Genomic DNA, 24,913 nt, shown 5'->3' with positions numbered 1-24,913 from the left:
GCTATCTATCGGCACACTGACCAGCTAACATTGCTTACTTCGCTACCTAACTAACGTTTGCTATTTACCCGCAACTGTTTCCATTTTCCTTAAGTGAGATGTATCTTTGGTGTAGCTCTCGCCTTTCCAGTTAAACACCGGTATATAATCTCGGTTAATTGTTGAATGACTAAAGTCGCAGTGTGAGGTGGTTCAGTAGCCAGCTAGCACCGCTACTCTGGTCCGGCCTCGCGACGGTTTTACCGCCACTTCTGAGAGCGTTCTGTTTGGCCAGTTCCATGGGCAGTGCCCACTCTGTGGACGTTGCTATGGGCAGTGCCCACTCTGTGGACGTTGCTATGGGCAGTGCCCACTCTGTGGACGTTGTCATGGGCAGTGCCCACTCTGTGGACGTTGCTATGGGCAGTGCACACTCTGTGGACGTTGTCATGGGCAGTGCCCACTCTGTGGACGTTGCTATGGGCAGTGCCCACTCTGTGGACGTTGCTATGGGCAGTGCCCACTCTGTGGACGTTGTCATGGGCAGTGCCTACTCTGTGGATGTTGCTATGGGCAGTGCCCACTCTGTGGACGTTGTAATGGGCAGTGCCCACTCTGTGGACGTTGTCATGGGAAGTGCCCACTCTGTGGACGTTGTAATGGGCAGTGCCCACTCTGTGGACGTTGTCATGGGCAGTGCCCACTCTGTGGACGTTGCTATGCTTTGTAGTTTACCTAGTTTCGTGTGGGAACTACGTCTTCCGAGTTAAGCAACTTTTCAACCCGTTTTGTGCAAAACGTTCACTGTTTTGTCGTGTGTCCTGGCAGGTATTGAAAAAAAAATACATTACCCATAAGCCGTGTTCCTTACACATGGGCAAGATGCGGGAGGGGAGTGGGGGAGGGGAACCGCTTAATAAGACACATCTTTGTTGTCTATCGTCACCAAATATGCTGTCTTTCATACTATTGAGTTGTTTAACTGGTGGGGGTATTCATAAACGATCTGCAGTAAAATATAGCTTTCGCTAACTACCTTCTTGTTGACATGGGCTGGGGTGTCCGTTTCAGATCCCTGTTCTGTCGCTAACAAACAACTTCCTCGACACGCACAGACTGAACTAACACGGATCTGAGTGGTTCAGTCGGTGTCTGTATCAAATATAGCGTTGATTAACATCATTTTAACGTTTATTGGGCTAAATGACACGCCAAAATCGATGAGTTGACAATTCTGACAGGCAGAGGCGGGGATACCTCTCGTAAGGAGGCGGGACATAATCATCTTTCCAGGCCGAGGCTAAGATTCCATTGGTCACTTTGAGGAGGTCGGGCCCCAGAGAGAGCAGCTATTGGTCGGATAGTATGTCGCCCATGGTGTGTGTGTTTGCGGGGGCATATAAAGAGCGTGGCTCTGCTGAAACTCAGCGGTAAATAGCTCAGCTCAAGCAGTTGCAGAAACGGTTCAGAGTTTAGAGAGCGAGAACCTCAGTAGCTTACATACATACATACATACACACACACAGATACCTGATCAGACAGGACGACAAAAATGTAATGGTCTGACGCAAACGATTTTTTTTTTCTTCGGAAGGGGTCTTTCATGTAGGTGTTATTATTTCGATCTGATCGTGTACTTTAGTAGGAAGTGCATGAGGTCAGGTTTACTCGCAGTAGGAGAACGTTAGGAAACATCTAAGTCAGTTGATGGGTGTATTTTTGTTGTCTTTTTTAAAGCAGTGTCTCGGGGGAGGGAGCCGCCGTGGAGAGAGAGCAGCTTCGGTCGGGGAAGGCAGTGTGTGTGTGTGTGTGAGGGGGCCTGGCCGTTCGGCTGTCACTCATTGTGCGTGGTTGCGCGGTTTTCCACGCAGCTCGCGCTTCTGCTGAATTATTCATGAGAATGAGTGACGTTTTTATGCAGATTAGCTGTTCTATTTCAATACGCGGGAGGCGGAGCCACGCACGGCACGTAAAGAGGGGGAGTGCGAGGTTGGAGAACTCTCTCACACCGCTCACAAGAGCTTGGCCTGTTAGATAGTTTGGCTCTGCACCTTATCTCTGTCTAGGCGTGAGAGCAGCTTGAGGAGAGGCTGACAGTCAGAGAGAGAGAATGATACAAAAGTAACAGGTTTGGAGGGAAGTGTTTCATATGGCTGGCTCCCTGTTATCTTTTAAATAGTGCACTACTTCTGACTAGAGCCCTGTGTGGCAGCTTGACTCAGTTCAAAAGTAGTGCACAACAACGGGAATATGGTGTCATTTGAGATACTGCCTTAGATCAGCTGTTTTTTTAATCTGGTGTGTAAATGACCCCTAACTCCTCCCACTTCCTGTCTGTAGATCGATGCCATTGGCCGAGGCGCCCGCAGTGTCTCCCACAGGAAAAAGATGATCAGGATGTCATTGGACAAAGAGACTGTTCTACCGCGTGATGGGCGGGGTGACGCTGCTGTCCCAGAAGGCCCTGCGTCAGGAGGAGGGGGGGGAGTGGACAGGGTGGGTGGGGTAATGATGTCCCCTCACCCTCCCTGTCTGGGACCAACCGGATTCACCGGAAGTTTGGTTCTAACGGAACAGCCACATCCCCACGGCCCCAAAACAAGAAGTACACACCCCCTAAAGACCAAAAACGGCCTTCAGCCCCTCCACAACAACCCCCAGGTCTTCCCTCCAGGACAGCAGCAGCGAATGGGGAAGCGGCGCTACTCCCTGGGCGGCAGCTTCAAGCACCCGGGCTTCGGGAAGCGCCGTCGCCGCGCCAACAGTGACAGTCAATCAGACCCCGTCCTTCCCTCCAACTTCCTGTTGGGCGGGAACATTTTCGACCCGCTGAACCTCAATTCTCTAATGGATGAGGAGGTGAGCCGCACACTGAACGCCGAGACACCCAAGTCCTCGCCCCTACCGGCCCGAGCCAGAGACCCTGTAGAGATCCTGGTACCGCGTGACATCACAGACCCCCTGAACCTGAAGAGTGGGGGAGGAGAGGGGGAGGAGGGGGGAGGGGTGCTGGTCTCCCCCATGAAAAACAGGAAGAGACACCGCAACCGTCACCATGGAGGAGGAGGGGGGGGGGCGCAGCCTGAACCCCCCACACAGGCTGAGGGGTCAAAGGTAGAAGCTGGGGGTGATTCGGGGACAGTAGGTGAGGTGTTGGCTCTGTTCCCTGCCAGCGTCAGCGTTACTGGTGAGCTAGCTGCAGTACCGGAGGCTCCCAGAGAGGGCCTCTCTGGAAGCACAGTGCCACAGTCTCCTCTGCCCTACGAACTCAACACCACCATCAACTGTCGGGATGAGGTAGTTCCGCCCATTCTGCCCCGGAGACACACCCACCCGCCACTTGGCTCCACCTCTAAACCCCGTCCACATGGCGACGGAGGCCATCGGCAGCGTAAACGGCGGCGTACCACCTCAACGAGATCTGACCATTCGTCGGTTACTCCGACCCCCGCCCTCACCACTGCCCCACCCAACACCTTCCACACACCCCTGGTGCCAGGATCAGGCCTCAGAGTTCAGAGGTCAGGGTCAGTGGTGGGAGGTCAGCAACAGCCCCAGAGTTCCTTCCGCCACAAACCCCAGAAGAAGAAAAACAGGTTCCAGCACGGCAACTACAGCCGTTATTACGGCTACCACGGTTACTACGGTTACCGTGATGGGCAGGTGGGGCGGTTTGAGGACCCTCGTCTGGGCCTGCTTCGACCCGATTGGTTCAGAGGGAAGACAGTGCTGGACATTGGCTGCAGCACCGGTCATCTGACCCTGGCAATCGCACGCCACTTTAACCCGGCCCACATCCTAGGTATTGATGTGGACAGGCGGCTGGTGCACGCCGCTAGGCAGAACATTCGCCACTTCCTGTCCGAACGACTCACACAGGATGCCAGGAGTAGGGAGGAGGGGATAGGGGAGAGAGGGGGAGAAAGTAAACAGAAAGCAGAGACAGCTGAGCAGAGTGAAGGAAGAACACAGAGCGGAACTAAGATGGCGTCCGGTACGGCTGAGAAGAAGATGGAGGAGGAGGGCCAGAACGAGGAGTGTAGCGCTCTAGAGGAACTGAAGAGAACCCTGACGTTGCTGTCGCCCTCGAGTGGCAGCCGGGGTGTAGGTCGCCCTCTCCCTCCGTTCCCCCTCTCCTTCAGGGTGTGTCGGGGTCCCATGGCTGCTCCCCCCCTCTTCCCCCCCTCCACGCTGGCCCACGGAACACCTGGAACATTCCCCAACAACGTCTCCTTCATAACGGTAAGAGAGAGTGTGTGTGTGTGTGTGTGTGTGTGTGTGTGTGTGTGTGTGGGTGATATGGTATGTCATAGGTGGACATTATGAACTAATAATAATATATGGGATTTAATGCGACTTAAAGAAAAAACTGTACAGCAAAAAGAGAATAAAACAATATAATTGAAATGTAAAATACTTGCAGCTTAGTTAGAGGTGAGAGGGCTGAGCTGAGGGGAAAGCCAGACTGAACATGTGCTATTTGAGCTGTTATAACATGTATATCCAGCCTCTATGAGCTGTTATAACATGTATATCCAGCCTCTATGAGCTGTTATAACATGTATATCCAGCCTCTATGAGCTGTTATAACATGTATATCCAGCCTCTATGAGCTGTTATAACATGTATATCCAGCCTCTATGAGCTGTTATAACATGTATATCCAGCCTCTATGAGCTGTTATAACATGTATATCCAGCCTCTATGAGCTGTTATAACATGTATATCCAGCCTCTATGAGCTGTTATAACATGTATATCCAGCCTCTATGAGCTGTTATAACATGTATATCCAGCCTCTATGAGCTGTTATAACATGTATATCCAGCCTCTATGAGCTGTTATAACATGTATATCCAGCCTCTATGAGCTGTTATAACATGTATATCCAGCCTCTATGAGCTGTTATAACATGTATATCCAGCCTCTATGAGCTGTGATAACATGTATATCCAGCCTCTATGAGCTGTTATAACATGTATATCCAGCCTCTATGAGCTGTTATAACATGTATATCCAGACTCTATGAGCTGTTATAACATGTATATCCAGCCTCTATGAGCTGTTATAACATGTATATCCAGCCTCTATGAGCTGTTATAACATGTATATCCAGCCTCTATGAGCTGTGATAACATGTATATCCAGCCTCTATGAGCTGTTATAACATGTATATCCAGCCTCTATGAGCTGTTATAACATGTATATCCAGCCTCTATGAGCTGTGATAACATGTATATCCAGCCTCTATGAGCTGTTATAACATGTATATCCAGCCTCTATGAGCTGTTATAACATGTATATCCAGCCTCTATGAGCTGTTATAACATGTATATCCAGCCTCTATGAGCTGTTATAACATGTATATCCAGCCTCTATGAGCTGTTATAACATGTATATCCAGCCTCTATGAGCTGTGATAACATGTATATCCAGCCTCTATGAGCTGTGATAACATGTATATCCAGCCTCTATGAGCTGTTATAACATGTATATCCAGCCTCTATGAGCTGTTATAACATGTATATCCAGCCTCTATGAGCTGTTATAACATGTATATCCAGCCTCTATGAGCTGTTATAACATGTATATCCAGCCTCTATGAGCTGTTATAACATGTATATCCAGCCTCTATGAGCTGTTATAACATGTATATCCAGCCTCTATGAGCTGTTATAACATGTATATCCAGCCTCTATGAGCTGTTATAACATGTATATCCAGCCTCTATGAGCTGTTATAACATGTATATCCAGCCTCTATGAGCTGTTATAACATGTATAAGTAGTCTGAGTTTTCTGTGTTTCTGCTGTAAGCTACTAGCCTCCATCTTATAGGACAAGATGGCCCCTCTGTCTGCCTCTGTCTGTCTGTACATCTGTCTGTCTGCCTCTGTCTGTCTGTACATCTGTCTGTCTGCCTCTGTCTGTCTGTACATCTGTCTGTCTGTCTGTCTGTCTGTCTGTCTGTCTGTCTGTCTGTCTGTCTGCCTGTCTGTCTGTCTGCCTGCCTGTCTGTCTGTCTGTCTGCCTGTCTGTCTGCCTGTCTGTCCTCGAAATCGGATGTTTTATTCCATGTTTGACAGAAATGAGCCAGAATGCTGAATAAAATAATATATGAACTTTACCGGGTGTCTGTGTGGTTGGTCTGGAAGCGCTGGTTGTGCCTGCAGATTTCTGTCACCTGAAGCAGAACCATGTGGACACCTGCACCAGCTGGGCTAGTGTTCATGTCTCTGAAGACACTACCAGCGTTTTGAACAGTTGTTGTAATTATCCTTTCCTGTGGGTATATTTTCTCACATTCCTACCTGCAAAAAAATACCAACTACACGGACAACCGGTTATTTAAGTTGAAATATAATTTGATTTAACATTCTGGCTGGTGAAGGTTGTGTGAGGAAACTGATTCAAACTCTAATTTCTGTGAATCGTAGAATTCTATTCAATTCAAAGTTGGGTTTCCTCTCAGTTTAAATGGACGTCTGAGGTGGAGCTGCTGGACATGTCCTAAGAGTTAGATGTGTTGCTGCTGGACATGTCCTAAGAGATAGATGTGTTGCTGCTGGACATGTCCTAAGAGAGTTAGATGTGTTGCTGCTGGACATGTCCTAAGAGAGTTAGATGTGTTGCTGCTGGACATGTCCTAAGAGAGTTAGATGTGTTGCTGCTGGACATGTCCTAAGAGAGTTAGATGTGTTGCTGCTGGACATGTCCTAAGAGAGTTAGATGTGTTGCTGCTGGACATGTCCTAAGAGAGTTAGATGTGTTGCTGCTGGACATGTCCTAAGAGAGTTAGATGTGTTGCTGCTGGACATGTCCTAAGAGAGTTAGATGTGTTGCTGCTGGACATGTCCTAAGAGAGTTAGATGTGTTGACACAGGCCAACAACCATCACTCCCTGCAACACACACACTTCTGTCTCTGTAAGGACTTGTGTTTTCTGAAGCAGTTTACCACATAATCAAACTGTGATTTCGCTAGAAGGAATTAGGTCTGTATCACCTTGTGGTTACATCTGTTTGATGTGTGTAAGACAGAAGAAAGAGGCCTACTTTGTCTGAAGCCTGCACTGGGCTGCAGCTGTGATCGACCACACTGGGCTGCAGCTGTGATCGACCACACTGGGCTGCAGCTGTGATCGACCACACTGGGCTGCAGCTGTGATCGACCACACTGGGCTGCAGCTGTGATCGACCACACTGGGCTGCAGCTGTGATCGACCACACTGGGCTGCAGCTGTGATCGACCACACTGGGCTGCAGCTGTGATCGACCACACTGGGCTGCAGCTGTGATTGCCGGCCTGTGTGTGAGTGCTTGTACACCTGTTAGTGTGTGTTTTGCTTGGAGACAGCTGGAGCGATTCTCTGTAAAGTGACTATGCATATACATAATACACATTGTACACACCCAGACGTGGTGCTCTGGTACCGCTTGCCGTGCGGTAGCAGAGAGAACAGTCTATGACTGGGGTGACTGGAGTCTTTGACCATTTTTGGGCCTTCTTCTGACACCGCCTGGTATAGAGGTCCTGGATGGCAGGAAGCTTGGCCCCAGTGATGTACTGGGCCATACGCAGTACCCTCTGTAGCACCTTACGGTCGGATGCCGAGCAGTTGCCATACCAGGCGGTGATGCAACCGGTCAGGATGCTCTCGTTGGTGCAGCTGTAGAACCTTTTGAGGATCTGGGGACCCATGCCAAATCTTTTCAGTCTCCTGAGGGGGAAAAAGGTGTTGTTGTGCCCTCTTCACGACTGTCTTGGTGTGTTTGGACCATGGTCATTTGTTGGTGATGTGGACACCAAGGAACTTGAAGCTCCCGCTGCACGGCAGCCCCGTCGACGTTAATGGGGGTCTGTTCGGCCCTCCTTTTCCTGTAATCCACAATCAGCTCCTTTGTCTTGCTCACATTGAGGGAGAGTTTGTTGTCCTGCCACCACACTGCCTCGTCGTTGTCGGTGATCAGGCCGTTGACCACTGTTGTGTCGTCGGCAAACTTAATGAGGGTTTTTGAGTCATGCTTGGCCATGCAGTCGTGGCTGAATAGGGAGTACAGGAGGGGACTACGTACGCACCCCTGAGGGGTCCCCGTGTTGACGATCAGTGTGTGTTGTTATCTACCCTTACCACCTGTGGGCGGCTCATCAGGAAGTCCAGGATCCAGTTGCAGAGGGAGGTGTTTAGTCCCAGGGTCCTTAGCTTAGTGATGAGCTTTGTGGACACTACGGTGTTGAACGCTGAGCTGTAGTTAATGAAAAGCATTATCGCATACAGTTGATGTCGGAAGTTTACATACACCTCAGCCAAATACATTTAAACTCCGTTTACAGACACCTCAGCCAAATACATTTAAACTCAGTTTACATACACCTCAGCCAAATACATTTAAACTCAGTTTCTCACAATTCCTGACATTTAATCCTAGTAAAAATTCCCTGTCTTAGGTCAGTTAGTCACCACTTTATTTTGAGAATGTGAAATGTCAGAATAATAGTAGAGAGAATGATTTATTTCAGTTTTTATTTATTTCATCACATTCCCAGTGGATCAGAAGTTTACATAAACTCAATTAGTATTTGGTAGCATTGCCTTTAAATTGTTTAACTTGGGTCAAACATTTCAGGTAGCCTTCCACAAGCTTCCCACAATAAATTGGGTGAGTTTTGGCCCATTCCTCCTGACAGAGCTGGTCTAACTGAGTCAGGTTTGTAGGCCTCCTTGCTCACACACGCTTTTTCAGTTTTTCAGTTTTTCTCTATAGGATTGAGGTTAGGGCTTTGTGATGGCCACTCCAATACCTTGACTTTGTTGTCCTTAAGACACTGATGCCCTTTGCAACCACGTACCTATGTGAGTGGATTCTCGGCCCTCACTAGCATGATTTAATACTGAGACTCCAATACAACCCAACATTGCAGAGTTATGTGCATCCTTTCAAGCACACCCTTCTCATTAACCTGTGGTGAGTTATTCACACCCTTCTCATTAACCTGTGGTGAGTTACTCACACCCTTCTCATTAACCTGTGGTGAGTTATTCACACCCTTCTCATTAACCTGTGGTGAGTTATTCACACCCTTCTCATTAACCTGTGGTGAGTTATTCACACCCTTCTCATTAACCTGTGGTGAGTTATTCACACCCTTCTCATTAACCTGTGGTGAGTTATTCACACCCTTCTCATTAACCTGTGGTGAGTTATTCACACCCTTCTCATTAACCTGTGGTGAGTTATTCACACCCTTCTCATTAACCTGTGGTGAGTTATTCACACCCTTCTCATTAACCTGTGGTGAGTTATTCACACCCTTCTCATTAACCTGTGGTGAGTTATTCACACCCTTCTCATTAACCTGTGGTGAGTTATTCACACCCTCCTCAATAACCTGTGGTGAGTTATTCACACCCTTCTCATTAACCTGTGGTGAGTTATTCACACCCTTCTCAATAACCTGTGGTGAGTTATTCACACCCTTCTCATTAACCTGTGGTGAGTTATTCACACCCTTCTCATTAACCTGTGGTGAGTTATTCACACCCTTCTCATTAACCTGTGGTGAGTTATTCACACCCTTCTCATTAACCTGTGGTGAGTTATTCACACCCTTCTCATTAACCTGTGGTGAGTTATTCACACCCTTCTCATTAACCTGTGGTGAGTTATTCACACCCTTCTCATTAACCTGTGGTGAGTTATTCACACCCTTCTCATTAACCTGTGGTGAGTTATTCACACCCTTCTCATTAACCTGTGGTGAGTTATTCACACCCTTCTCATTAACCTGTGGTGAGTTATTCACACCCTTCTCATTAACCTGTGGTGAGTTATTCACACCCTTCTCATTAACCTGTGGTGAGTTATTCACACCCTTCTCATTAACCTGTGGTGAGTTATTTACACCCTTCTCATTAACCTGTGGTGAGTTATTCACACCCTTCTCATTAACCTGTGGTGAGTTATTCACACCCTTCTCATTAACCTGTGGTGAGTTATTCACACCCTTCTCATTAACCTGTGGTGAGTTATTCACACCCTTCTCATTAACCTGTGGTGAGTTATTCACACCCTTCTCAATAACCTGTGGTGAGTTATTTACAAGTTGATGAACAAATAAGGTTTTATATGTAAGATGGTTAAATAAAGAGCAAAATGATTGATTATTATTATATTATAATTTGTGCGTATTGGTCCTATAAGAGCTCTTTGTCACTTCCCACGAGCCGGGTTGTGACAAACTCACACACATTCTTCTGTTTAAGAAATGTATCGTATAGTGTGTGTGTGTGTGTGTGGCAGGCTTTTTTACTGATGGTAAAAAACAACATTTGAGAGTGCGCTGACCCTGGTGCTCGAGGGGGTACGCAGCTGGAGGTTGAATGTTTGAAGGGGTACGGGACATTAAGAAGTATGGGAACCACTGATAAACTCTCTTGATAGATTGTGTGGTCTACAGCTTATCATAAGGTACTCTACCTCAGGCGAGCAATACCTCGAGACTTCTTTAATATTAGACATCGCGCACCAGCTGTTTTTGACAAATAGACCCCCCCCCCCCACCCCTCGTCTTACCAGACGTAGCTTCGATGTCCTGAAAACGCAGCCAGCTCTATATTATCCGTGTCGTCGTTCAGCCACGACTCAGTGAAACATAAGATATTACAGTTTTTAATGTCCTGTTGGTAGGATCGTCTCGATCGTAGATCATCCAGTTTATTCTCCAGTGATTGTACGGTGGCCAATAGAGTGGTAGAGGCAGTTTACCCACTCGCCGACGAATCCTCACCCTGACCTCCGCCCCCTGTACCTCCGTCTTTTCTTCACGTGAATGACGGGGATTTGGGCCTCTGAGAAGCAGTATATCCTTCACGTCAGACTCATTAAAGAAAAAATATTTGTCCAGTTTGAGGTGAGTAATCACTGTTCTGATGTCCAGAAGCTCTTTTCGGTAATAAGAGGCAATACCAGCAACATTATGTACAAACTAAGTTACAAACAATGCAAAATAGCTAACAAAATAGCACAGCTGGTTAGGAGCCCGTAAAATGGCAGCCATCCCCTCCTGCACCATTTATCTTCCAGTTTGTTCCACCTGAGCGAGTCTGACCAATCAGACTATGAGACCACTATGATGACACACCAAATGATGACCACCAATCAGAGAATACTATGATGACACCAAATGATGACCACCAATCAGAGACTACTATGATGACCACCAATCAGAGACTACTGTGATGACACAGCAAATGCATTTGATGGATCCTTTGTGTCTTCTACCTCTTCAGGGGAAAGAAATCCAAATGTCACTGACTGAAAAATGACTGATTTTATCATTTTGGACAGGTAACTAGTAACTAACGGATTACATTTAGAAAGTAACCTAGCCAACGCTGCTCCCACTAGTCCAGACTTCCTCTTTCCCTCTGCCAACTGGCCTCTCTCTCTTTTTCTCACTCCTTGTTATTCTGCCAGTTGTGCTAGCAGCTACATCCTTGCGCTCTAGACGTTTTGTGAGGGTGTGTTTTGACGTGGTTGCTGTTTGGTAGGTGTGTGTGTGTGTGTACGATGTGATCATGTCAATATTTTCCTTTGTAGCTCAGGGGGTGTTTGTCACCGGTGTGGAATGTGTGACCTCTGACCTCTAATCCCAGAGTTGCACAGTGAACCTTTAACTTTCACCTTCTCTCGCTCTCTCTCCCCTCCTCTCTTTCTTCCTCTCTTTCCCTCCCTCCCTCCCTCCCTCATCTCTCTCTCTCTCAATTCTATGTTCTTTACAGTAATGTATTTGCAGAATAAACCGTGAAAGAGAAACCACTGTGTCCTTTGTCGATCATGTCCCGTTGGAAGGATAGATGAAAGCCGTTTGCCCAGCTTCCCGTTTGCCCCAATGCTTTGCCAAGTTTTCCATTTCAAATAATAAATGGTACAATGTAACATCTGGTACAGCCTCCTACATCCCTTGGTGAGCACATCCTCTTCATATTGAACTAGCAACATTCCCCAGAGTTCCGCAAACGCATAGGCTACCTTCATTGTGTAGTAAACGGCCTACAATTGAACTTGTATTTGACCTTGTCTCTCCGTCTTTATCTAGGTCAAACGCCTTGATCTAGCAAGAACTGCCTCCACGCTGTCCTCATTTGATTTCCCTACCAAGTAAAGAGCAGGGTGGCTGGGAATGCCAGTGTGTGCCTGACGTTCTTCTCGTGTAGTTGTTTCTTGGCCAGTTCCTTGGACAGGGACTAAAGACAGGGACTAAAGACAGGGACTAAAGACAGCCGCTTCCCCCTGAACGCCACCCAGTACCTCGTCCCAGGCTATAGATCGTAGGAAGCAGATGAGAACCGTCAGGCATGGATAAGCTGCGATGTGCCTGTGGTCTGCCCCATCCATCCTCCACTGTAGAAACCTGCCCCTCTGCCCCATCCATCCATCCTCCACTGTAGAAACCTGTCCCTCTGCTCCATCCATCCTCCCTACACTGTAGAAACCTGTCCCTCTGCCCCATCCATCCACCCTCCACTGTAGAAACCTGTCCCTCTGCCCCATCCATCCTCCACTGTAGAAACCTGTCCCTCTGCCCCATCCATCCATCCATCCTCCACTGTAGAAACCTGTCGCTCTGCCCCATCCATCCATCCATCCTCTACTGTAGAAACCTGTCCCTCTGCCCCATCATCCATCCTCCACTGTAGAAACTTGTCCCTCTGCCCCATCCATCCTCCACTGTAGAAACCTGTCCCTCTGCCCCATCCATCCTCCACTGTAGAAACCTGTCCCTCTGCCCCATCCATCCACCCTCCACTGTAGAAACCTGTCCCTCTGCCCCATCCATCCACCCTCCACTGTAGAAACCTGTCCCTCTGCCCCATCCATCCATCCTCCACTGTAGAAACCTGTCCCTCTGCCCCATCCATCCATCCTCCACTGTAGAAACCTGTCCCTCTGCCCCATCCATCCATCCTCCACTGTAGAAACCTGTCCCTCTGCCCCATCCATCCACCCTCTACTGTAGAAACCTGTCCCTCTGCCCCATCCATCCATCCTCCACTGTAGAAACCTGTCCCTCTGCCCCATCCATCCATCCTCCACGGTAGAAACCTGTCCCTCTGCCCCATCTATCCTCCCTCCACGGTAGAAACCTGTCCCTCTGCCCCATCCATCCATCCTCCACTGTAGAAACCTGTCCCTCTGCCCCATCCATCCACCCTCCACTGTAGAAACCTCTGTCCCTCAGATCTCTAAAGTACTGCCGTCAGTATTTACATGAGGGTATTAGATCTCTAAAGTACTGCCATCAGTATTTACATGAGGGTATTAGATCTCTAAAGTACTGCCATCAGTATTTACATGAGGGTGTTAGATCTCTAAAGTACTGCCGTCAGTATTTACATGAGGGTATTAGGAGATCTCTAATCGCCATCTTTTTCGGTGTCCAACATGACTCTGGTTTGTTTTTGCTCAATTTCAGTTCTGCTTCTTTAGCCGTTTTGCCTGAATATATAGTTGATGTTTTTACTGCTAGATTGATGCCTTCTTTACTGTGAGTGAATGTGGTGTCCGGAAAGTGTTTGGATATTTTGGTTACAGGTTGCAGTCTGGTATCTTTTGTGCTGTTTTGGGCCCATCTGTATGAATGTCTGATGTTGTACAGCTGACTGGGCTGTGAATGTCTGATGTTGTACATCTTACTGGGCTGTGAATGTCTGATGTTGTTCAGATTACTGGGCTGTGAATGTCTGATGTTGTACATCTTACTGGGCTGTGAATGTCTGATGTTGTTCAGATTACTGGGCTGTGAATGTCTGATGTTGTACATCTTACTGGGCTGTGAATGTCTGATGTTGTACAGCTTACTGGGCTGTGAATGTCTGATGTTGTACATCTTACTGGGCTGTGAATGTCTGGTGTTGTTCAGCTGACTGGGCTGTGAATGTCTGATGTTGTACAGCTTACTGGGCTGTGACTGTCTGATGTTGTACAGCTGACTGGGCTGTGAATGTGTGATGTTGTACAGCTTACTGGGCTGTGAATGTCTGGTGTTGTACAGCTTACTGGGCTGTGAATGTGTGGTTGTTTCCATGTCTGTTCTTTTGAGGAACAATGTAATTCGGCTGATCAGACACTTTTATTGACAGAGCTGTATTTCTGTGATGGCACAAGTTCCTCTGTAGCCTGTGGGACAGTGACCTCTCTGTAGCCTGTGGGACAGTGACCTCTCTGTAGCCTGTGGGACAGTGACCTCTCTGTAGCCTGTGGGACAGTGACCTCTCTGTAGCCTGTGGGACAGTGACCTCTCTGTAGCCTGTGGGACAGTGACCTCTCTGTAGCCTGTGGGACAGTGACCTCTCTGTAGCCTGTGGGACAGTGACCTCTCTGTAGCCTGTGGGACAGTGACCTCTCTGTAGCCTGTGGGACAGTGAGTGACACCGTCAGCCTTACACCATGTCTCCTGCAGAATGATGACGTCAACATCTTGACCATTTTCTCGTAAACTCCAGTGCTAAACTCTTCAGTCCAAAGGTTGATGAGTTTAGGCCCTGAATGTCCCACATGTTAACTGATAGGTTGATGAGTTTAGGCCCTGAATGTTCCACATGTTAACTGATAGTGATTTCATGTTGCAGAAAGAAAGAATAGCAGTCAGAAAGACAGTAGCTACTGAGTTGTTAAGAGTGATCAACAGGACAGTCCAAAATATACTAACTGCTGAGTGATCAGCTGAGTGCTGCTGAGTGATCAACAGGAGTAGGGGTTAGAGAGTAGGGTCTAGAGAGTAGGGTCTAGAGAGTAGGGGCTAGAGAGTAGAGAGTAGGGTCTAGAGAGTAGGGGCTAGAGAGTAGAGAGTAGGAGCTAGAGAGTAGAGAGTAGGGTCTAGAGAGTAGGGGTTAGAGAGTAGAGAGTAGGAGCTAGAGATTAGGGGCTAGAGAGTAGGAGCTAGAGAGTAGGAGCTAGAGAGTAGGGGCTAGAGAGTAGGGGCTAGAGATTAGGGGCTAGAGAGTAGGAGCTAGAGATTAGGGGCTAGAGAGTAGGAGCTAGAGATTAGGGGCTAGAGAGTAGGGGCTAGAGATTAGGAGCTAGAGAGTAGGGGCTAGAGATTAGGGGCTAGAGAGTAGGAGCTAGAGATTAGGGGCTAGAGAGTAGGAGCTAGAGATTAGGGGCTAGAGAGTAGGAGCTAGAGATTAGGGGCTAGAGAGTAGGAGCTAGAGAGTAGGAGCTAGAGAGTAGGAGCTAGAGATTAGGGGCTAGAGAGTAGGAGCTAGAGATTAGGGGCTAGAGAGTAGGAGCTAGAGATTAGGGGCTAGAGGGTAGGAGCTAGAGATTAGGGGCTAGAGATTAGGGGCTAGAGATTAGGGGCTAGAGATTAGGGGCTAGAGATTAGGGGCTAGAGAGTAGGGGCTAGAGAGTAGGGGCTAGAGTAGGAGCTAGAGATTAGGGGCTAGAGTAGGAGCTAGAGAGTAGGGGCTAGAGTGTAGGAGCTAGAGAGTAGGGGCTAGAGAGTAGGGGCTAGAGAGTAGGGGCTAGAGAGTAGAGAGTAGGGGCTAGAGAGTAGAGAGTAGGGGCTAGAGAGTAGAGAGTAGGGGCTAGAGAGTAGAGAGTAGGGTCTAGAGAGTAGAGAGTAGGAGCTAGAGATTAGGGGCTAGAGAGTAGGAGCTAGAGAGTAGGGGCTAGAGTGTAGAGAGTAGGGGCTAGAGAGTAGGGGCTAGAGAGTAGAGAGTAGGAGCTAGAGATTAGGGGCTAGAGAGTAGGAGCTAGAGATTAGGGGCTAGAGAGTAGGAGCTAGAGATTAGGGGCTAGAGAGTAGGAGCTAGAGATTAGGGGCTAGAGAGTAGGAGCTAGAGATTAGGGGCTAGATAGTAGGAGCTAGAGATTAGGGGCTAGAGAGTAGGAGCTAGAGATTAGGGGCTAGAGGGTAGGAGCTAGAGATTAGGGGCTAGAGGGTCGGGGCTAGAGATTAGGGGCTAGAGAGTTGTGAGCTAGAGATTAGGGGCTAGAGAGTAGGAGCTAGAGAGTAGGGGCTAGAGTGTAGAGAGTAGGGGCTAGAGTGTAGAGGCTAGAGAGTAGAGAGTAGGGGCTAGAGTGTAGGGGTTAGAGAGTAGGGGCTAGAGTGTAGAGAGTAGGGGCTAGAGTGTAGAGAGTAGGGGCTAGAGTGTAGAGAGTAGGGGCTAGAGTGTAGAGAGTAGGGGCTAGATAGTAGGGGCTAGAGAGTAGAGAGTAGGGGCTAGATAGTAGGGGCTAGAGAGTAGAGAGTAGGGGCTAGAGTGTAGGGGTTAGAGAGTAGGGGCTAGAGAGTAGAGAGTAGGGGCTAGAGTGTAGAGAGTAGGGGCTAGAGAGTAGGGGCTAGAGTGTAGAGAGTAGGGGCTAGAGTGTAGAGAGTAGGGGCTAGAGAGTAGGGGCTAGAGAGTAGAGAGTAGGGGCTAGAGGGTAGAGTAGGGGCTAGAGTGTAGGGAGTAGGGGCTAGAGAGTAGGGGTTAGGGGCTAGAGAGTAGGGGCTAGAGTGTAGGGGTTAGAGAGTAGGGGTTAGAGAGTAGAGTTTAGGGGCTAGAGTTTAGGGGCTAGAGAGTAGGGGCTAGAGGGTAGAGATTAGGGGCTAGAGGGTAGGGGTTAGAGTTTAGAGCCTAAAGAGTAGAGGGTAGGGGCTAGAGATTAGGGGCTAGAGAGTAGGAGCTAGAGATTAGGGGCTAGAGATGAGGGGCTAGAGGGTAGGAGCTAGAGATGAGGGGCTAGAGAGTAGGAGCTAGAGATTAGGGGCTAGAGAGTAGAGAGTAGGGGCTAGAGTGTAGAGAGTAGGGGCTAGAGTGTAGATAGTAGGGGTTAGAGGGTAGGGGCTAGAGAGTAGAGAGTAGGGGTTAGAGAGTAGAGAGTAGAGGCTAGAGAGGAGGGGCTAGAGAGTAGAGAGTAGTGGTTAGAGAGTAGAGATTAGGGGCTAGAGAGTAGTGGTTAGAGAGTAGAGAGTAGGGGTTAGAGAGTAGAGGGTAGGGGCTAGGGATTAGGGGCTAGAGAGTAGAGAGTAGGGGTTAGAGAGTAGAGAGTAGGGGTTAGAGAGTAGAGAGTAGGGGTTAGAGAGTAGAGAGTAGGGGTTAGAGAGTAGGGGTTAGAGAGTAGAGAGTAGGGGTTAGAGAGTAGAGAGTAGGGGTTAGGGAGTAGAGAGTAGGGGCTAGAGAGCAGGGGTAAGACCCAGCGCACCCCACAGTCCCCACCCACCACCTGAGCTTTGCCACCTCTACCAGACCGGGCCCAGTCTACTACCCCACACCAGACCCCCACCTCCATCAGGCTGGACCGGGCCCAGTCTACTACCCCACACCAGACCCCCACCTCCATCAGGCTGGACCGGCCCCAGCCTACTACCCCACACCAGACCAGAGAGGACAACCCAGGGCCCAGAACTGGCTCCCCTCCACTCCACAGGGCCCAACAGCAGGACCAGCGCAGCTGAGCGGAGGTCCTCAGAGGACAGGATGATTGAGTGAGATTTAACAGCTCCTCCAATACATCAAGAAAGCATTTTGGACTGTCTTGTTCATCTCTCTGAACAACTCAGTTACTGTATTTTGGACTGTCTTGTTCATCTCTCTGAACAACTCAGTTACTGTATTTTGGACTGTCTTGTTCATCTCTCTGAACAACTCAGTTACTGTATTTTGGACTGTCTTGTTCATCTCTCTGAACAACTCAGTTACTGTATTTTGGACTGTCTTGTTCATCTCTATCTCTCTGAACAACTCAGTTACTGTATTTTGGACTGTCTTGTTCATCTCTATCTCTCTGAACAACTCAGTTACTGTATTTTGGACTGTCTTGTTCATCTCTATCTCTCTGAACAACTCAGTTACTGTATTTTGGACTGTCTTGTTCATCTCTCTGAACAACTCAGTTACTGTATTTTGGACTGTCTTGTTCATCTCTATCTCTCTGAACAACTCAGTAGTTACTGTATTTTGGATTGTCTTGTTCATCTCTATCTCTCTGAACAACTCAGTTACTGTATTTTGGACTGTCTTGTTCATCTCTATCTCTCTGAACAACTCAGTTACTGCATTTTGGACTGTCTTGTTCATCTCTCTGAACAACTCAGTTACTGTATTTTGGACTGTCTTGTTCATCTCTCTGAACAACTCAGTTACTGTATTTTGGACTGTCTTGTTCATCTCTCTGAACAACTCAGTTACTGTATTTTGGACTGTCTATTTCATCTCTATCTCTCTGAACAACTCAGTTACTGTATTTTGGACTGTCTTGTTCATCTCTATCTCTCTGAACAACTCAGTTACTGTATTTTGGACTGTCTTGTTCATCTCTATCTCTCTGAACAACTCAGTTACTGTATTTTGGACTGTCTTGTTCATCTCTATCTCTCTGAACAACTCAGTTACTGTATTTTGGACTGTCTTGTTCATCTCTATCTCTCTGAACAACTCAGTTACTGTATTTTGGACTGTCTTGTTCATCTCTATCTCTCTGAACAACTCAGTTACTGTATTTTGGACTGTCTTGTTCATCTCTATCTCTCTGAACAACTCAGTTACTGTATTTTGGACTGTCTTGTTCATCTCTATCTCTCTGAACAACTCAGTTACTGTATTTTGGATTGTCTTGTTCATCTCTATCTCTCTGAACAACTCAGTTACTGTATTTTGGATTGTCTTGTTCATCTCTATCTCTCTGAACAACTCAGTTACTGTATTTTGGATTGTCTTGTTCATCTCTCTGAACAACTCAGTTACTGTATTTTGGACTGTCTTGTTCATCTCTCTGAACAACTCAGTAGTTACTGTATTTTCGACTGTGCTGTTTATCTCTCTGAACAACTCAGTAGTTACTGTATTTTAGACTGGTGTGGGGTAGTAGACTGGTGTGGGGTAATAGACTGGGCCTGATCCAGTCTGGTAGAGGTGGGGGTCTGGTGTGGGGTAGTAGACTGGGCCCGGTCCAGTCTGGTAGAGGTGGGGGTCTGTTGTGGGGTAGTAGACTGGGCCCGGTCCAGTCTGGTAGAGGTGGGGTTCTGGTGTGGGGTAGTAGACTGGGCCCGGTCCAGTCTGGTAGAGGTGGGGTTCTGGTGTGGGGTAGTAGACTGGGCCCGGTCCAGTCTGGTAGAGGCCCTCTCTGCTACTCTGTTGACCAGGCTGCCTACTCTCTCCTGCTCCTCTCACAGGTTGTAGGTGCCGGTGTGAATAATAATGTGGCCTGCTGTGCCAAAGTCAGGCTGGGACAGGATGTGGAGTGCATCCTGTGTTTTTTGGGCACCTCGTGGCAGGAGAACAGTGTTTCCTTTACACAGGGTCTGTGGTTGGGGTACACAGGGTCTGTGGTTGGGGTACACAGGGTCTGTGGTTGGGGTACACAGGGTCTGTGGTTGGGGTACACAGGGTCTGTGGTTGGGGTACACAGGGTCTGTGGTTGGGGTACACAGGGTCTGTGGATGGGGTACACAGGGTCTGTGGATGGGGTACACAGGGTCTGTGGTTGGGGTACACAGGGTCTGTGGTTGGGGTACACAGGGTCTGTGGTTGGGGTACACAGGGTCTGTGGTTGGGGTACACAGGGTCTGTGTACATGGAGGGGTTTCTGTGGTTGGGGTACACAGGGTCTGTGTACATGGAGGGGTGTCTGTGGTTGGGGTACACAGGGTCTGTGTACATGGAGGGGTGTCTGTGGTTGGGGTACACAGGGTCTGTGTACATGGAGGGGGGGGCTGCTCCTTCAGCTCAGTAACCCATACCTCTAACAGAGCCAGCCTGTCTCTCAGCAGTCTGGAGGTGGTGTAGCTGGGGAGAGGGGGGGGTGCTCCTTCAGCTCAGTAACCCATACCTCTAACAGAGCCAGCCTGTCTCTCAGCAGTCTGGAGGTGGTGTAGCTGGGGAGAGGGGTGGGGGGTGCTCCTTCAGCTCAGTAACCCATACCTCTAACAGAGCCAGCCTGTCTCTCAGCAGTCTGGAGGTGGTCATGGCTCTGGTGTTGGTAGGCAGGCAGGGGGGAGGACAGACCTGTTGTGTGGGTCTGGGTTGCTGCTGGTGGTGCCTGAGGGGAGAGGTCGGGGTGCTGTCCTTTTTGGTTTCCTCCATCTATCCCAGGGTGGGGAAGTCCTGCACAACAGAGCTGAGTGCAGCCCCACTGCCCTGGCTGAAATGCCTGGTTACAGTAGTGTGGTCTGTGTCAAATAACAGGTTTGTAACAGTCCTGTTGTGTGAGCAGTCAGCAAACTGGGTTCTCCCTCTGAATTCTGTTGTTAACGTTGATTCTTCCTTTCTCTGATTTGATTTGGACTGGAAATTCCAAGAACAAAACGGGGAGGAAGTCTCTCAGTCTCTGCTAGCGCTGCTAGCTGCCTCAGTGGCCATGTTGCTATGGTTACTACCAGTAAAACAGTTGGAGCTAGCCAGTAAGCTAATTGACAATATGAATGTAGCTATCTAGACAGGTCTTTTAACTCACACTCTCTGTCAATCCTTTCCTCCTGTATTGATCTTCAATTGTACCATTTGACTAATTTCATCTCGTTAATTTCACTCTTAACAAACATAAAGTTAGAAAGAGTTGTTCTTCTGCGTTACTGCCTCTATCTCTCTCAATCAGATAGTGTTGCAGAGCTCTGTAATGTTTATTTCTACCTCCTGACCCCTACTCTCTAACCCCTACTCTCTAACCTCTACTGTTCTTCTGCGTTACTGCCTCTATCTCTCTCAATCAGATAGTGTTGCAGAGCTCTGTAATGTTTATTTCCATCAAGTCTGTTTACTTCTCTGATATATACTGACACCCTATCCCAAATCTACCTCCTGACCCCTAATCTCCAACCGCTACTCTCTAACCCCTACTCTCTAACCCCTACTCTCTAACCCCTACTCTCCAACCCCTACTCTCCAACCACTACTCTCTAACCCCTACTCTCCAACCCCGAATCTCCAACCGCTACTCTCCAACCCCTACTCTCCAACCCCTACTCTCCAACCCCTACTCTCCAACCCCTACTCTCCAACCCCTACTCTCCAACCCCTACTCTCCAACCCCTACTCTCCAACCCCTAATCTCCAACCGCTACTCTCTACTCACTACTCTCTACTCTCTAACCCCTACTCTCTAACCCCTACTCTCCAACCACTACTCTCTACTCTCTAGCCACTACTCTCTTACCTCTACTCTCTAACCCCTACTCTCTACTCTCTAACCCCTACTCTCTTACCTCTACTCTCTAACCCCTACTCTCTACTCTCAAACCCCTACTCTCTACTCTCTAACCCCTACTCTCTACTCTCTAACCCCTACTCTCTACTCTCAAACCCCTACTCTCTACTCTCTAACCCCTACTCTCTACTCTCTAACCCCTACTCTCTTATCTATACTCTCTATCCCTACTCTCTACTCTCTAACCCCTACTCTCTACTCTCTAACCCCTACTCTCTACTCTCAAACCCCTACTCTCTACTCTCTAACCCCTACTCTCTACTCTCTAACCCCTACTCTCTACTCTCTAACCCCTACTCTCTTATCTATACTCTCTACTCTCTAACCCCTACTCTCTAACCCCTACTCTCTACTCTCTTACCCCTACTCTCTACTCTCAAACCCTTACTCTCTAATCTCTAACCCCTACTCTCTTACCCCTACTCTCTACTATCTAACCCCCTACTCTCTTACCCCTACTCTCTACTCTCTAACCCCTACTCCCTACTCTCTAACCCCTACTCTCTACTCTCTAACCCTACTCTCTATCTCCAACCCCTACTCTCTACTCTCTAACCCCTACTCTCTATCTCTAACCCCTACTCTCTACTCTCTAACCCCTACTCTCTACTCTCTAACCCCTACTCTCTACTCTCTAACCACTACTCTCTACTCTCTAACCCCTACTCTCTACTCTCTAACCCCTACTCTCTACTCTCTAGCCCCTACTCTCTAACCCCTACTCTCTACTCTCTAGCCACTACTCTCTAACCCCTACTCTCTAACCCCTACTCTCTACTCTCTAACACCAACTCTCTAACCCCTACTCTCTACTCTCTAGCCACTACTCTCTAACCCCAACTCTCTACTCTCTAACCCCTACTCTCTAACCCCTACTCTCTACTCTCTAACCCCTACTCTCTAAGCCCTACTCTCTACTCTCTAGCCACTACTCTCTAACCCCTACTCTCTAACCCCTACTCTCTACTCTCTAGCCCCTACTCTCTACTCTCTAACCACTACTCTCTACTCTCTAACCGCTACTCTCTACTCTCTATCCCCTACACTCTACTCTCTAGCCCCTACTCTCTACTCTCTAACCTCTACTCTCTAACCCCTACTCTCTAACCCCTACACTCTACACTCTAACCCCTACTCTCTAACCCCTACTCTCTAACCCCTACTCTCTACTCTCTAACCTCTACTCTCTAACCCCTACTCTCTACACTCTAACCCCTACTCTCTACTCTCTAACCCCTACTCTCTACTCCCTACTCTCTACTCTCTAACCCCTACTCTCTACTCTCTAGCCCCTACTCTCTACTCTCTAACCCCTGCTCTCTACTCTCTAACCCCTACTCTCTAACCCCTACTCTACTCTCTAACCCCTACTCTCTACTCTCTAACCCCTACTCTCTACTCTCTAACCCCTACTCTCTACTCTCTAACCCCTACTCTTTAGGTTGGCACTGTTACCTTGCCTTGTGGTGACGTTTCCACTCGGTATGTAGCATCAGCTTCCCCTCCCCAATCCTTAACACCACGTCAGCTTCCCCTCCCCAATCCTTAACACCACAGTTTTACCAGTGTGTTCCTACCCTTGTCTGTTTCCTAGGGTGATTACATGGAGGACCGAGAACTATGTCCCCATGGTGACGACCTCACCGCAGGATATGATGTCATCCTGTGTCTGGGCGTGACCAAGTGGGTCCAACTGCACGGTGGCGACGGGGGCGTGGTCAGAATGTTCAGACAGATCTATACACACCTACGACCAGGTGGCATTCTCCTCCTGGAACCACAACCCTGGAGCTCCTACTGCCGCAGCAAGAACACCACGGTACACACACACCACAGAACACACACACCACGGAACACACACACTACGGAACACACACACCACGGAACACACACACCACGGAACACACACACCACGGGAACACACACACCACGGAACACACACACCACGGTACACACACACCACGGGAACACACACACCACGGAACACACACACCACGGAACACACACACCACGGAACACACACACCACGGAGCACACACACCACGGTACACACACACTACAGTGCACACACACACACCATCACAGTACACATACACACATCCACCACGGAACACACACACACCACCATCACGGTACACACACACACACACACCATCACGGTACACACACACCATCACGGTACACACACACCATCACGGTACACACACACACCACCACGGTACACACACACACCACCATCACGGTACACACACACACACCATCACGGTACACAAACACACACCATCACGGTACACACACACCATCACGGTACACACACACACACACACACCATCACGGTACACACACACCATCACGGTACACACACACACACACACCATCACGGTACACACACACAGGGAGCTATAGACATCAGCTGACTTGAGTCCAGGTTGATCGTACAGGGACCCCAATACCAGGGACCCCAACACCAGGGACCCCAATACCAGGGACCCCAATACCAGGGACCCCAATACCAGGGACCCCAATACCAGGGATACCAGGAAGCAGAAAGGTGTTTGGAACTTCTATAGTGAATGACATCAGCATGTGTTGTGTTTCCTAGGAGACGACGTACAGGAACTACTGCGATATCAGACTGAGACCTGACAACTTCTGTTGTTACCTCACCTCTACTGTGGGCTTCACCTGTTACAGACTACTGACTGATACAGGTAACAATGTGTGTGTGTGTGTGTGTGTTAATAGTGTGTATGTGTTAACAGTGTATTAACTGTGTGTGTGTGTTAAGTCTGTGTGTGTGTGTGTGTGTTAACAGTGTGTGTGTGTGTGTGTGTGTTAACAGTGTGTGTGTGTGTGTTAACAGTGTGTGTGTGTGTTAACAGTGTGTGTGTGTGTGTGTGTGTTAACAGTGTGTGTGTGTGTGTTAAGTGTGTGTGTGCGTTAACAGTGTGGGTATGTGTTAACAGTGTGTGTGTGTGTGTGTGTGTGTGTGTGTTAACAGTGTGTGTGTGTGTGTGTGTGTTGTGTGTGTGTGTGTTGTGTGTGTGTGTTAACAGTGTGTGTGTGTGTGTGTGTGTGTGTGTGTGTGTGTGTGTGTGTGTGTGTGTTAACAGTGTGGTGTGTGTGTGTTAACAGTGTGTGTGTGGTGTGTGTAACAGTGGTGTGTGTGTGTGTGTGTGTGTGTTAACAGTGTGTGTGTGTGGTGTTAACAGTGTGTGTGTGTGTGTGTGTGTTAACAGTGTGTGTGTGTGTGTGTGTTACAGTGTGTGTGTGTGTGTGTGTGTGTTAACAGTGTGTGTGTTAACAGTGTGTGTGTGTGTGTGTGTTAACAGGTGTGTGTGTGTTAACAGTCTGTGTGGTGTGTGTGTGTGTGTGTGTGTGTTAACAGTCTGTGTTAACCGTGTGTGTGTTAACACTGTGTGTGTGTGTTAACACTCTGTGTGTGTGTGTTGTGTGTGTGTGTGTGTGTTAACACTGTGTGTGTGTGTGTGTTAACACTCTGTGTGTGTGTTAACAGTGTGTGTTGTGGTTAACACTGTGTGTGTGTTAACAGTGGTGTGTGTGTTAACACTCTGTGTGTGTTAACAGTGTGTGTGTGTGTGTGTGTGGTGTGTTAACACTGTGTGTGTGTGTGTGTGGTTAACACTGTGTGTGTGTGTTGTGTTAACACTGTGTGTGTGTGTGTGTGTGTTAACACTGTGTGTGTGTGTGTGTTAACACTGTGGTGTGTGTGTGTGTTAACACT

At 48.3% G+C, this 24,913-nt stretch overlaps 2 protein-coding genes across 5 annotated transcripts in view; one reads left to right on the top strand and one right to left on the bottom strand.

Moving 5' to 3' along the window:
* The window catches only part of LOC109884344 (zinc finger CW-type PWWP domain protein 1), a 32,027-nt gene extending 30,803 nt beyond the window's left edge, over window positions 1-1,224 (bottom strand). For both annotated transcript variants that reach the window (XM_031832691.1, XM_031832692.1), the window contains exon 1: window positions 69-1,224. In XM_031832691.1, the coding sequence (XP_031688551.1) occupies window positions 69-84 (16 nt within the window). In that variant the 5' untranslated portion in view covers window positions 85-1,224. The remainder of the gene's footprint in view (window positions 1-68) is intronic.
* A 178-nt stretch (window positions 1,225-1,402) lies between these two features.
* Window positions 1,403-24,913, top strand: part of mepceb (methylphosphate capping enzyme b) — a 27,041-nt gene continuing 3,530 nt past the window's right edge. For 2 of the 3 annotated variants that reach the window (XM_031832690.1, XM_031832688.1), the window contains exons 1-4: window positions 1,403-1,584; window positions 2,320-4,221; window positions 22,763-22,987; window positions 23,771-23,879. In XM_031832690.1, coding sequence (XP_031688550.1) covers window positions 2,368-4,221; window positions 22,763-22,987; window positions 23,771-23,879 — 2,188 coding nt within the window. In that variant the 5' untranslated portion in view covers window positions 1,403-1,584; window positions 2,320-2,367. Of the gene's footprint in view, window positions 1,585-1,716; window positions 4,222-22,762; window positions 22,988-23,770; window positions 23,880-24,913 lie in introns of all 3 variants that reach the window. The other variant, XM_031832689.1, reaches the window with a different exon arrangement.

This window comes from Oncorhynchus kisutch, linkage group LG9 (assembly GCF_002021735.2).
Source record: "Oncorhynchus kisutch isolate 150728-3 linkage group LG9, Okis_V2, whole genome shotgun sequence".
Lineage (NCBI taxonomy): Eukaryota > Metazoa > Chordata > Actinopteri > Salmoniformes > Salmonidae > Oncorhynchus > Oncorhynchus kisutch.
Note: the sequence above shows the minus strand (reverse complement) of the source record. Positions and strands in the feature narration are given on the sequence as shown.